Genomic DNA, 13,945 nt, shown 5'->3' with positions numbered 1-13,945 from the left:
TTCATTGTTTTCTCATCCCTCAAAAAACCAAAACCCTTCCAAACGAACAATAAAACCCCACAGCTTTTTCTTCCCGGAATCTTCAAAACGATAGGCAGTCACAAATAAGACTTCAGCGGAGCGGCCTAGTCCCTTTTTCTCTCCTCTTTAGCTCCCCCTGGCGTCCCCTTCCCCTTCTGTCCTGGTCTGAAATCCTCATCATTTAGAAACCCCTCAGGCGGTTGCTCAAACACACGTTCCCTCCCAGCCCTTTCTCACTGGTACACCAGCTGGGATTTTAGCAGATTTCCTAGCTAGTCCCAGGGGCCGACACAGCATGCTTCTGTGTGGTTACGAAGGAGCCTAGGGCTTTGCGAGCGGCGTGGGGTTCAGAGCCAGGAAGGGCTGACCTAGTGGGAGAAGGGTTACAACCACCCGTACTCATCCGGCCTGCCTGGGGTGGAGGCATTTGGTCCCTTTTAGGTGCTGGCGCTTGTCCGAGCTGGTAAAAACCATCCCACTCCCTGAGGCTTGGATGGAGGAAGTGACTCTCCAAGGCCTTGGGGCAGGTCAGGTTGTGCGGGTCCTCCTGTGCGTGTCCCTGGCCAGGGCTCCTGCCGTTGTCCCACCGTCCCACACTGCCTTTCAGGTGTCCCCGCTGTCTCACTATTCCTGTTTGCACTACGCGTCCTCCGAGTTCCTAAACCAGCCAGCTCAAAGATGCTGGAGGCCTCACCATTGAAGCCGATCACGGCGTCAAGTTCCAGCTCCGCCACTTGGGCCTCCGGCGAAATTTTGTTATCCATCCTTGGGAGGTTCTGATTACTTTGCTCTCCGCCCCAGTGGGTGCAGCGTCTTCTGGTCGTTATGGTAACGGACAAGCGCATGCGCGCCAGCTCCACACGCGCGCGCAGAAACCCAGCCTGCCGAGTTCGAGTTCATTAGCATTCTTGGAAATGAAGGCGTCTGGGGACTGGAAGAGAGATGGAGTGGGACTCTTCTTCTTTTTTTTGTGCTATTTCTCTGGAAATTTAGGGGATGACACTAACTGCGCAGAACTAATTCCTCCATCCCCTCGTGTAGAGTCTGTGACTTCTTAGTAACTCTAAAATGAAGCACCGAATGAATGGCATTTAAAAAATATGTAATCAAGCGTACAGGACTGATGGGAAGGCTGCTATAAAAAATATATACAACTGATACTTCTTTGGGCCCCTGTTTGAAGCAGCGTGAAAAAAATTTTAAAGATTTTTTAAAAAGCGTTATTGAGATACAATTTACATATCATAAAGTTAACTTAAAGTAGGTTGTAGTGAGTTTACGCAGCGTGCAAGTCTCACCGCAATCTAGTGTTTTGTTTATTGTTTTGTTTTTGAAGCAGGATAAATTTTTAAGTAACTGCTACGGAGAGGTCTTGCAGCGCTCCCACCTTCCTGGGAAAATGCTTAGTTTTTATTTAACAATTTTAACTGAGCTCAGCAGTTCGCGTCTCTTGGTGGGAGTAGATTGCTCCAGTCTACTGTCCCCAGGGGAGCGCTATCCTTTCTCTGATTATAGTTCTTAAGCCCTAGTTACTCACTTTGCAAACTTCAGGCTCCGGTCGCGCACGGGACAAACTGCGGGGAGTGAGCCGCGCGGGCCGCCGTAGTCAGCTGCTAAGAGCAGGAAGAGTCCGAGCAGCGGGCGGAGTCTGCAGGATGGCACCGGACCCGTGGTGAGTCCAGGGTGAGGGCGGCGGTGCATGGAGGGACCTTCGGGGAGGCCGGGCTTCTGGGGAGCAGGCGATCACTTCGCACTGCCGCTGGAGGCCTTTCGGGATGAGGGGAGGGGCAGCGAGACCTTTCCTTTACTGAGGGGGCTCAGCCACATCCCGCCACACTTGGTCCTTGCAAGAGTGGCCCGGGAAGGAGACTAGGTGGTCCGCTGGAGAGCTGAGGACTTGAGCCAAATCTCTGAATATTCCTCTAGCTTTTCTGGGCTGCATCTCGTTGCGGGGATTTCCCGCCCATCCTGGTTGTGGAGCTGGCCGGTGCAGGCTTCCCTGGACTCCTATAAAAGTGAAGTCGAAATAACGTTTTTGTAGCATGTCTGTCTATCCCTGTAAACCCCCTTATTTCACAGGTGGAGAAACCGAGGTTCAGAATCCATGTCCACCAGCCAGTTAGTAAACAGCTGGGGCTAAGACCTAGATCTTGGGGGCCCTTCCAGATACAGGAACCTGGGGGGAAAATTGTGCACTTGTTTATACGGCATTTTGCACTTTCTTGAGTTAATATCATGAAGTCTTTTCCTTTAGCAGTAGGTTCTGCAGTAAAACAATAGCTGATAAAGGTGATTTATTTAGCAGTTAATCCCAAGGACTGCATGACGAAAGATGCAACTTTTGATCCCAAGGAACATATTGTTATTGAACATAGACTTGACCTTTCTGCTTAATAATTAAAAACATATTACAGCTCTATGACGTTCTTGTTGGAATATATGTCTTATGTTGTTATTTCTAATATAGTTTATAATTGTTTAAGTTGCCCACATCCTGGATATTAGAAAAATGGATTCCAAGAACAAAGTTGAGTTACCTGGAATCTAGGTTATTTGGGCCAATTATTTAATTTAGCATTGACTTTTTTAAACCTAATTTTAGGCCAGACGTGGTGGTGCCTCACGCCTGTAATCCCAGTACTTTGGGAGGCCGAGGCAGGCGGATCACCTGAGGTCGGGAGTTTGAGACCAGCCTGACCAACATGGAGAAACCCCGTCTCTACTAAAAATACAAAATTAGCTGGGCATGGTGGTGCATGCCTGTAATCCCACCTACTCGAGAGACTGAGGCAGGAGAATCGCTTGAACCCGGGAGGTGTGGGTTGTGGTGAGCCGAGATCGTGCCATTGCACTCCAGCCTGGGCAACACGAGCGAAACTCCGTCTCAAAAAAAAAATAAAAAACTCAAAAATCCCTAATTTTAACAGTTGTATACACCCCGTGATAGAGAATATTCAATTTAGAGAATATTGAAAATTTGCGAAGAGGAAAATAAATAGCATCTTTAACTCTATAATTTGGAAATAGCCATTAATGATTTTTTTACAATGAATTTGTTATTTTAATCTATATTTTATATATATATATAATATAAACAGCATTTCTCTATGTCATTGGACATTCTTTGAAAACATAACTTTCTTTTTTTCTTTTTTTTTTTTTTGAGAGGGAGTCTTGCTCTGTCTGTCACCCAGGCTGGAGTGCAATGGCGCAATCTTGGCTCACTGCAACCTCCACCTCCCAGCCTTAAGCACCTCTCCTGCCTCAGCCTCTGGAGTAGCTGCGACTACAGGCGCATGCCGCCACGCCCAGCTAATTTTTTGTATTTTAGTAGAGACAGGGTTTTACCGTGTTGCCTAGGCTGATCTCAAACTCCTGAGCTCAGGCAATCTGCCCGCCTTGGCCTCCCAAAGTGCTGGGATTACAGGTGTGAGCCGCCGCACCTGGCCTCATAATTGTCTTATGTTGCATAATAATGCATCACATGAATGACCATAATTTATTTTTCTCCTCATATTAGTTTTTTGTTTTTTTGATGTTTTGTTTTGTTTTATCATTGCAAAGGCAGTCCCTTTTTTCCATCTCTTACTTCCTTGGGCTCCCTGTCTAGAAGTAGGAATTAGAACTGTTGAAAGTGAAGCATTTATACTTTTTTTTGTTATTCTCAATCAGTTTGACTAAGTGGCTTTCTCATTAGACTGTTGAAAGTGAAATAGAACTGTTGGGCTCAAGGGTATGAACATTTTTAAGGCCCTTGATACTGTGAACCCCAAAGTATCTGAGACAGGTTTCAGTCAACTTAGAACGTTTATTTTGCCAAGGTTAAGAATGCACCGGTGACACAGCCTCAGGAGGTTCTGAAGACCAGACCTGTGCCCAAGGTGTTGGGGAACAGCTTGCTTTTATACAATTTAGGGAGAATAATACATGAATTAATACATGTAAGATTTATGATGGCTCAATCCAGGAGGGTGGGACACCTCGAAGTGGGTGGGGGGCTTCCAGGTCATAAGTAGATTGAAACATTTTCAGATTGGCAATCGGTTGAGTTATTATCAATAGAAAGGAATGTCTGGGTTATGATAAGGGGTAGTGGAGACTAAGATTTTATCATGCAAATGAAGCCTCTGGGTAGCAGGCTTTAGAGAGAATGGATTCTAAGTGTTTCTTATCAGACTTAAGGTCTGTATTGATGTTAATGCTGGTTGGCTTTTCCTGAATTCCTAAAAAGAGGAGAGGATATATAATGAGGCATGTCTGATCCCCTCTTCCCATCATGGCCTGAACCAGTGTTTCAGGTTAACTTTGGAATGCCCTTGCCTGAGGGGAGGGGCCCATTCAGATGGTTGTGGGGGTGGGGGGGGGGGTTCGGGGTGGGCTTAGAATTTTATTTTGGTTTACAATACATATTCCTAAGTTGCCCTCCACCTTCTGGAACCTAAATCCCTCAGTTTACAAATCAAGTAGGAAATAAAGGTCAAAGATAAGGGACAGGCCCCCAGTTATCTATTTAGATAGGTGGAAGCTATTACTGGATCCCAAGCTTGTTCCACAGTTAATGTTGATAAAGCATTGAGACTTTTTCTGTTATACTTCATTAGTTTGATGAAGTGACTTTCTCATTGGACTACTGAGAGTGAAACAGTGAGAGACTCAGCTGTGCTCCCAAAGCACAAAATGGGTTGCTGATTAGGGGGGTAGAAAGGAGTATGGGAAGGGACTTTGAAAACCTATAGAAGGCCAGGTGTGGTGGCTCACACCTGTAATCCTAGCACTTTGGGAGGCTGAGGCAGGTGGATCACAAGGTCAGGAGTTCGAGACCAGCCTGACCAACATGGTGAAACCCCGTCTCTACTAAAAATGCAAAAATTAGCCAGGCATGGTGGTGCGTGCCTGTAATCTCAGCTACTGAGGAGGCTGAGGCAGGAGAATCACTTGAACCCAGGAGGTGGAGGTTGCAGTGAGCCGAGATCGCGCCACTGCACTTCAGCCTGAGCAACAGAGCGAGACTCCATGTCAAAACAAAACAAAACAAACAAACAAAAACAACCTATAAAAACAGATTCAACTACAGCTTTACCTTTGTGTTGCTAAAATCATAGGTCATTGGCACCTCCCTCAGTGTCTAGCAATGGAATATAGCAGTTACTATTTTAATGGCCTATCAAAGCAAGTGGTAAGCTCGCTGTTTAACAGAAGGAGCACATGATCACTGTCCCTGAACTGGCTCTTTGCTAATGTTAATTAGCTTTACCGCCAGGGTAACTAATTTGTTGATGATGTACCATTTCCAGAAAAATTACAGTTAAACCTTAATAGTTTTATATCCTGATTGGACTTTTTATGTTGGTAGCATGGTCTTCTTTTTGTTGAATTGCTTTTTAAAAACTTTATTTTGGAAGGTAAAATACACACAAACCAGAATAGTATAATGAGCCCCTTTCATACTCACCACCCAATTTCTGTGATTATCAATATTCTGCCATTCTTGTTTCATCTCTACCCTCCACACCTTTTTTTTTTTTTTTTTTTTTTGAGACAGAGTCTTGCTCCATCGCCCAGGCTGGAGTGCAGTGGCACAATCTTGGCTCACCGCAAACTCTGCCTCCTGAGTTCAAGTGATTCTCCTATCTCAGCCTCCCGAGTGGCTGGGATTACAAGCACCCGCCACCACGCCCGGCTAATTTTTATATTTTTAGTAGAGATGGGGTTTTGCCATGTTGGCCAGGCTGGTCTTGAACTCCTGACCTCAGGTGATCACCCGTCTTGGCCTCCCAAAGTGCTAGGATTACAGGCGTGAGGCACTACACCTATGCCCGGCCCAGATTACTTTTTTTTTTTTTTTTTTGAGACAAAGTCTCGCTCTTGTCCCCCAGGCTGGAGTGCGATGGCACAATCTCGGCTCACTGCAACCTCTGCCTCCCGGGTTCCAGTGATTCTCCTGCCTCAGCCACGCCCCCCACCCAATTACTTTTTCTAAACTAGTACTTCAGGCACCTGTGTGCTTGATAGTGTAATGAGGTTGTCTATTGCCCCAGGCCAAGGGTTCCCACCTGGACTTTGCGGCAGATTGGAATCACTTGGAGAGCTTTTAAAGGCCTCCCCCTCCCCCCGCCACCAACACGCACCCAGGACAAACCCCATACCAGTTCAGTCAGAATGCTGAGGTTGGGACCAGGCATTGTTTTTTTTTAAAGATTCCCCAGTGATTCCAACTTGCTTCAGAACTACTGCTCTTCAGGGCTAAAATAACAACACAAGGACTGGAGTCAGGACACCTGGGAGTTTGTGCTAGCTGTGTGCATTTCTCATAACCTCTTTAGGGCCACTCTCTGTGTGTAAAAGTGTTCTCTATGGCTCTAACATTCTCCTTTAAGTCTAACCTTGTTAGACTGGTGTTCAAGGCTCTGCAGAAACTAGCTTCTACTCATCTCTACCATTTTATACTTACCAGGCTTCCAGGGCCACCACGCAGGCAAACGTGCTGGGCATGTTTCCTTCCATTCATTTTTGCTCGCCCTGTCTTTCACTAAGTCTAGAATGTGCTCCTCCCTCCTGTCTGAATAGGAGACCTGCTTTAACTTCGTGGTCATCCAGATGTAACCTCATGGACCCTCTCCATCTGAGTGCCTTGGCCAGCAGTAATCTCTCCCACCTCTGAACTCCAGACGTACTTACCACTTAGATCCCACATTTGGCAGGAGGCAAAACTTACCATATGTGGATGATTTTTATATGTATGGTCTGGACCCCAGAGCCAGACCTAGGCTCCTCTTTTCATGATAATATGGAGGAAAAAAGGTGAAATGTGGCAAAGTTGGGACCAGGACCCAATTTTCCTTATTAGCCTCGTATTTTCTTAATTCTGTGTTTTCTTGTGTCACTGCTATTTTTCCATACACACACAAATACATGAATATATATATGAATGATATACATGTGACATATATGAATATATAGTATATATGGATATAAACGATAGGTATGTGATATATATGAATATATGTATCACTGATATATATGGTATATGTGAATGTGTGTGATATATATATGATATATACATGAATGGTGCTGCTTTAGAGTATAGTGGTTAGTGGTTCAGGATCCTCTCTCAGGATCCTTATGAAGTTTACAATGTAAAGCTCTTAGTACAGGACCTGGCGCAGGTCAGGTACTCAGCTGTTACTATTGCTATAATTACTCTAGTAAGATTCCTAAGGGAATTGATGGGCACATTTTCCTTCATTTAAAAAAACCACTTATTAAGTTCCCTCAGTGTTCAAATGATATGTGGGAATTGGGAGGTTTTAAAAAATATATTGTTTACTCAAGCAAAAATTAGGACATTAGGGCCAACAGGAGTTTCCAATATTTTGTAATGGACTAGTCCTGGAAAATAATGCTGGTCATGTTAGTCCACCGAGTCTCTGCTTTTCAGGAGCAGACTGCCTGGTAGGAGAAATGAAATGTGTATGCATGCTTAAGTATTTCCGTTTTTTTGTTTTTTTGAGATGGAGTCTTACAGTGTTGCCGGGCTGGAGTGCAATCATGTGATCTTGGCTCACTGCAACCTCCGCCTCCTGGGTTCAAGCGATTTTCCTGCTTCAGCCTCCCAAGTAGCTGGGATTACAGGCACCCGCCACCATGCCTGGCTAATTTTTTGTATTTTTAGTCAAGACGGGGTTTCACTCTGTTGGCCAGGCTGGTCTCGAACTTCTGACCTCATGATCTGCCCGCCTCGGCCTCCCAAAGTGCTGGGATTACAGGCGTGAGCCACCTCGTCCGGTCTGCTTAAGTATTTTCTATATGATAGAAAGTAAAAATGCTCTGAGAGAAGCAAAACATAAGGGGCTATTGGGAGTTCACTGTGAACCCTTCAAAGCCTCCAACGCTGCAGAATGACAACTAGAAGCTTATTAAATATTTTGAGGGAATTCTGGCAAGTTCAGATGTCAGGTGGGTGTGTGGCCTTTGTCCCCAGAGCATTTGGTTTTAGGCTAGACAATACTTGCTGTTCCTGCACCCTAGAGCCGCCCCCAGGCATCTGCGAGGCCAGCTTCTTCACCTTGCCTCGGTGTCACCTGATCCTAAGTAGCAGCTCCTCATCACTCTCTGTCCCTTTATCCTGCTGCATTTTTCTTCTTAGCACCTATCAACACCTGACATACTATGTATTTATTTGTTTTATGACTTTCTTTCCTTAAAATATGAGCTCCTTGAAAGAGGGACTGTGTTCATTCTGTTCACTGCTGTCTTCCCCAGTGCCCAGAACAGTGGCCAGTGTAGCGGAGACCCCCCACATGCTTTCTCATTGGCAGAACAGCACAGTTGTTAAGAGCCCCGGCTCTGGGGCCAGACGGCCTTGGTTTGCAGCAGGCAGAACCACTTGGGCAAGTCACTCTAACTCTTTGTGCCTCCTTTTCTCGTGTGTGACTTGGAGATGGTAATGGTACCCACTTCATAGCGTTCCTGTTTTGATTAAGTGAGTTATTACTAACGAAGCCTTCAAAATAGTGCCTGGCACATGGTAAATAACGCTCAGTCCATGTTGCTTTTACTGGTCATGTTATTATTCTTCCCTTCTGTTTGAATTCTTTGGCTAGAATGAAAATGTCAAACTTAGACAACGCAAAAATTTCTTTTAAAGAAGCTTAAGGCCATGTGCGGGGGCTCACACCTGTAATCCCAGCACTTTGGAAGGCCGAGGGGGTGGATCACGAGGTCAGGAGATCAAGACCATCTTGGCTAACATGGTGAAACCTCGTCTCTACTAAAAATACAAAAAATTAGCCGGGTGTGGTGGCGGGTGCCTGTAGTCCCAGCTACTTGGGAGGCTGAGGCAGGAGAATGGTGCGAACCCGGGAGGCAGAGCTTGCAGTGAGCTGAGATCGCGCCACTGCTCTCCAGCCTGGGCAACAGAGCGAGACTCCGTCTCAAAAAAAAAAAAAAAAAAAGAACCTTAAACATTTTCTCTTTCTACGACTTTGGTGCAGGTTCTCCACGTACGATTCTACTTGTCAAATTGCCCAAGAAATTGCTGAGAAAATTCAACAACGAAATCAGTATGAAAGAAAAGGTGAAAAGGCACCGAAGGTAATACCACGAAGGAATTAGTACCCATTGATTTGTTTGAGTTTTGAGGTCTGAAAACCCTCCTATCTTTCTTTGAGGCTCTCTGTGCGCATGTGTGTATGATGATCTATCTGCTTACATATGTTGAATTGACATAACACCCAACCAGTTAGTAGTTATTTAATCATTGAGACTAAATGAGGCATAACACATTTAAGTTCTCCTGTTTTACTTTAAATATTTCTAACAATTTTATAGTCTAGTTCAAGGGTTAGTAAACTTCCTCCAGATAATAAATCTTTTAGTCTTTGCAGGCCGAGAGACAGTGTCTTCAAGTCTTTGAGTTTCTATTCTCAGCACAAGGATAGTTATAGTTTTTATATTTTACATTAAAAATGTGAAAACAGGCCAGGCGTGGTGGCTCACACCTGTAATCCCAGCACTTTGGGAGGCTGAGGCGAGCAGATTGCTTGAGGTCAGGAATTGGAGACCAGCCTGGGCAACATGGGGAAACCCCATCTCTACTAAAAATATAAAACTTAGCCAGGCGTGGTGGTGCACACCTTGTAGTCCCAGCTACTCGGGAGAGTTAGGCAGGAGAATTGCTTGAACCCGGGAGGTGGAGGCTGCAGTGAGCTGAGATCGCGCCACTGTACTCCAGCCTGGGCAACAGAGTGAGACCCTGTCTCAAAAAAGAAAAAAATTTAAAAACCATCTTTAGTTATGGGCTGTATAAAAACAGTGGTGGGATTTGGCTAGGAAATAGATTTTTGTGAAATCACAAGTTTATACTTGTGATTGTGATTAAAAATATATGCCTTCGATTCAAATCTAACACCACACCTTTCTTCCTTATTTTCTGCATTCCAAATTTCTATTTTCTTTCTCTCACACTGAGAATCCTAGTTTCCAAAAGCGTCAGTATGTTTTTACTCATTTGGTCTATTTTACAGTTTACAGAAAATGGTTTCAAAATTACTCTAAGGTACCACGACAAACACTAAGTTCAAAATTTGAGTCTTTTTAAGTTTAGACTAATCTACTAAGAATACCGAGGTTATTATGTTCCAAAGTTATTAGAATAATTTTTTTTAAGAGTTTAACTTTCAAGTTCAGGGGTACATATGTGGGTTTGTCGTATAGGTAAGCTTGTGCTATGGGGGTTTGTTGTACACATTAAAATAATGTCACCCAGGTATGTCACCCAGGTGTGTCACCCAGGTATGAAGCCTAGCACTGATTATTTTTCTTGATCGTCTTTCTCCTTCCACCTTCCTCCCTCTGCTAGGCCCCAGTGTGTATCATTTCCCTCTGTGTATCCATATGTTCCCACCATTTAGCTCTCTTATATCAACAGAGTGAACAAACAACCTACAGAATGTGAGAACATGCATTCGTTTGCTAAGGATAATGGCCTTCAGCTCCATTCATGTTCCTGCAAAGGACATGCATGATCTTGATCTTTTTTATGGCAACGTAATATTCCACGGTGTATATGTACCACATTTTCTCTATCTGGTCTACCATTGATGGGCATTAGGTTGATTCTATGTCTTTTGTTATTGTGAATAGTGCTGCAGCGAACATACACATGCATGTGTCTCTTTTTTTCTCTCTTTTTTTTTGAGACGGAGTTTTGCTCTTGTTGCCCAGGCTGGAGTGCAGTGGTGCAATCTCGGCTCACTGCATCCTCTGCCTCCCAGGTTCAAGTGATTCTCCTGCCCCAGCCTCCGGAGTAGCTGGGATTACAAGCACCTGCCACCATGCCTGGCTAATTTTTGTATTTTTAGTAGAGGTGGGGTTTCGCCACGTTGGCCAGGCTTGTCTCGAACACCTGACCTCAGGTGATCCACCCACCTCGGCCTCCCAAGTTGCGGAGATTACAGGTGTGAGCCACCACACCCGGCCTTGTGCATGTGTCTTTATGGAAGAATGGTTTCTATTCCTTCGGGTATATACCCAATAACGGGATTGCTGAATCAAATAGTATTTCTGTTTTTAGTACTTTGAGGAATTGCCACACCATCTTCCACGATGACTGAACTGATTTACACTCCCACTAGCAGTGTATAAGTGTTCCTTTTGCTCCGCAACCTCCCGAGCATCTGTTATTTTTTGACTTTTTAGTAATAGCCATGCTGACTGGTGTGAGATGGTATCTCATTGTGGTTTCGATTTGCACCTCTCTAATGATCAGTGATGTTGAGCTTTTTTTCCTGTTTTTTTTGGCAGCGTGCCTGTCTTCTTTTGAAGTGTCTATTCGTGTCCTTTATCCGCTTTTTAATGGGGTGGATTTTTCTTGTAAATTTGCTTAAGTTCCTTATAGATACTGGCTATTAGATCTTTGTCAGATGCATAGCTTGCAAATATTTTCTCCCGATATGTAGATTGTTTGTTCACTCTGTGGATAGTTTCCTTTTCTGTGCAGAAGCTCTTTAGTTGATTAGATCCTATTTGTCAATTTTTGCTTTTGTTGCAATTGCTTTTGGTGTCTTTGTCCTGAAATCTTTGCCTGTTCTTATGTCCAGAATAGTATTGCCTAGATTGTCTTCCACGTTTTTATAGATTTAGTTTTTACACTTAAGTCTTTAATCCATCTTAAGTTAATTTTTGCATATGGTGTAAGGAAGGAGTTCAGTTTCTATCTTCTGCATGTGGTAGCCAGTTACCCCAGCACCACTTATTGAATAGGGAATCCTTTCCCCATTACTTGTTTTTGTCAGCTTTGTCGAAGATCAGATAGTTGTACGTGTGGCCTTATTTCTGGGTACTCTATTTTTTTGTTGTTGTTGTTGTTGAGACAGTGTTTCTTCATCACCTAGGCTGGAGTGCAGTGGCACAATCTCAGCTCACTGCAACCTCTCCCTTCTGGCTTCAAGTGATTCTTGCATCTCAGCTACCCGAGTAGCTGGGATTACAGGTATGTGCCACCATGCCCAGCTAATTTTTGTAGTTTTGGTAGAGAGAGGGTTTCGCCATGTTGGCCAGGCTGGTCTCGAAATCCTGACCTCAAGTGATCTGCCTGCCTCGGCCTCCCAAAGTGCTGGGATTATAGGCGTGAGCCACTGTGCCTGGTCAACTGGGTTCTCTATTCTGTTCTGTTGGTCTATGTCTGTTTTGGTTACTGTAGCCCTATAGTAGTTTGAAGTTGGGTAGCATGATGCTTCCAGCTATGTTATTTTTATTTTATTATTATTTTTTGAGACAGAGTCTCACTCTGTCACCCATGCTGGAGTGCAGTGGCACGATCTTGGCTCACTGCAACCTCTGCATCTCGGGTTCAAGTGATTCTCGTGCCTCAGCCTCCCGGGTAGCTGGGATTACAGGCATGAGCTACCACTTCCAGCTAATTTTTGTAGTTTTAGTAGAGATGGGCTCTTGTCATGTTGGCCAGGTTAATCTCAAACTCCTGACCTCAGATGATCCTCCCGCCTTGGCTTCCCAAAGTCCTGGGATTACAGGCATGAGCCACTGCGCCCGGCCCAGCTTTGTTCTTTTTGCTTAGCATTGCCTTGGCTATTTGGGCTCTTTTTTGGTTCCATATGAATTTTAAAATACTTTTTTCTAGTTCTGTGAAGAATGTCAGTGGTAGTTTAATAGGAATGGCATTGAATCTATAAATTGCTTTGGGCAGTGTGGCCATTTTAACGATATTGCTTCTTGCTGTCCATGAACATGGAATGTTTTTCCATTTGTTTGTGTCATCTCTGATTTCTTTGAGCAGTGTTTTGTAGTTCTTCTTGTAGAGATCTTTACCTCATGGTTAGCTGTCTTCCTAGGTATTTTATTTTCTGTTGGCAATTGTAAATAGGAGTGCATTCCTGATTTGGCCCTTGGCTTGACTGTTGGTGTATAGGAATGTTAGTGATTTTTTGCACTTTGATTTTGTATCCTGAGACTTTGCTGAAGTTGTGTATAAGCTTAATGAGCTTTTGGACTGGGAGAATGAGATTTTCTAGATATGGGATCATGTTGTCTGCAAACAGGGATAGTTTGACTTCCTCTCTTCCTATTTGGATGCCTTTTCTCTTCCTTCCTTCCTTCCTTCTTTCCTCTCTTTGTCTTTCTTTTCTTTTCTTTCTTTTCCTTCCTTTCTCTCTTTCTCTCCCTTTCCTTTCCTTTCTCCTCTCTTTTCTCCTCTCTTCTCCTCTTTTTCTCTTGCCTAATTGCCCTGGTCAGGACTTCCAATACTATGTTGAATAGGAGTGGTGGCAGAGGGCATCCTTGTCTTGTGCCAGTTTTCAAGTGGAATGCTGCCAGATTTTGCCCATTCAGTATGATGTTGGCTGTGGGTTTGTCATAGATGGCTCTTATTATTTTGAGGTATGTTCCTTGAATACCTAGTTTATTGAGAGTTTTTAACATGAAGTGGTGTTGAATTTTATCAAAAGCCTTTCCTGCTTCTATTGAGATAATCATGTAGGTTTTGTCTTATTTCAGTTTGTGTGATGAATCACATTTTTTGATTTGCATATGTTGAACCAACCTTGCATTCCAGGGATAAAGCCTACTTGATCGTGGTGGATAAGCTTTTTGATGTGCTGCTGGATTCAGTTTGCCAGTATTTTTTTGAGGACTTTTGCAATAATTGATTCTTTTTTTTTCTGTCTTATGTTATCCTTTGTTTCTGTTTTTATTCATTTTGAGGAGTTGCTTTTTCCAACTTTTTAATTTAATTTTAAATAAGTAAAACATTTACATTGTTCAGAAGTCAAAATTATATAAAAGTGACACTCAAAGTCTTGTTCCCATTCCTCTCTTTTCTACCTTTTCTTAACCTACTTCTTCTCAATAACCATTTTCATTAATTTCTGGTTTATTCTTCCTGTGTTACTTTTTGCAGAAATAAACC

General features: G+C 43.7%; 2 protein-coding genes across 4 annotated transcripts in view; one reads left to right on the top strand and one right to left on the bottom strand.

Annotated features, from left to right (window-relative positions):
• Nucleotides 1–1,001, bottom strand: part of CFAP52 (cilia and flagella associated protein 52) — a 64,506-nt gene extending 63,505 nt beyond the window's left edge. For 2 of the 3 annotated variants that reach the window (XM_054456615.2, XM_054456616.2), the window contains exon 1: nt 716–1,001. In XM_054456615.2, coding sequence (XP_054312590.1) covers nt 716–866 — 151 coding nt within the window. In that variant the 5' untranslated portion in view covers nt 867–1,001. The remainder of the gene's footprint in view (nt 1–715) is intronic. The other variant, XM_054456618.2, reaches the window with a different exon arrangement.
• Nucleotides 1,002–1,056: 55 nt separating this feature from the next.
• The window catches only part of STX8 (syntaxin 8), a 322,619-nt gene continuing 309,730 nt past the window's right edge, over nt 1,057–13,945 (top strand). The window contains exons 1-2 of the mRNA XM_054456619.2: nt 1,057–1,693; nt 9,015–9,114. Of these exons, the coding sequence (XP_054312594.1) occupies nt 1,677–1,693; nt 9,015–9,114 (117 nt within the window). The 5' untranslated portion in view covers nt 1,057–1,676. The remainder of the gene's footprint in view (nt 1,694–9,014; nt 9,115–13,945) is intronic.

The sequence above is a fragment of the Pongo pygmaeus genome, chromosome 19 (assembly GCF_028885625.2).
Source record: "Pongo pygmaeus isolate AG05252 chromosome 19, NHGRI_mPonPyg2-v2.0_pri, whole genome shotgun sequence".
Taxonomy (NCBI): domain Eukaryota; kingdom Metazoa; phylum Chordata; class Mammalia; order Primates; family Hominidae; genus Pongo; species Pongo pygmaeus.
This window is presented reverse-complemented; position numbering and strand designations above follow the sequence as displayed.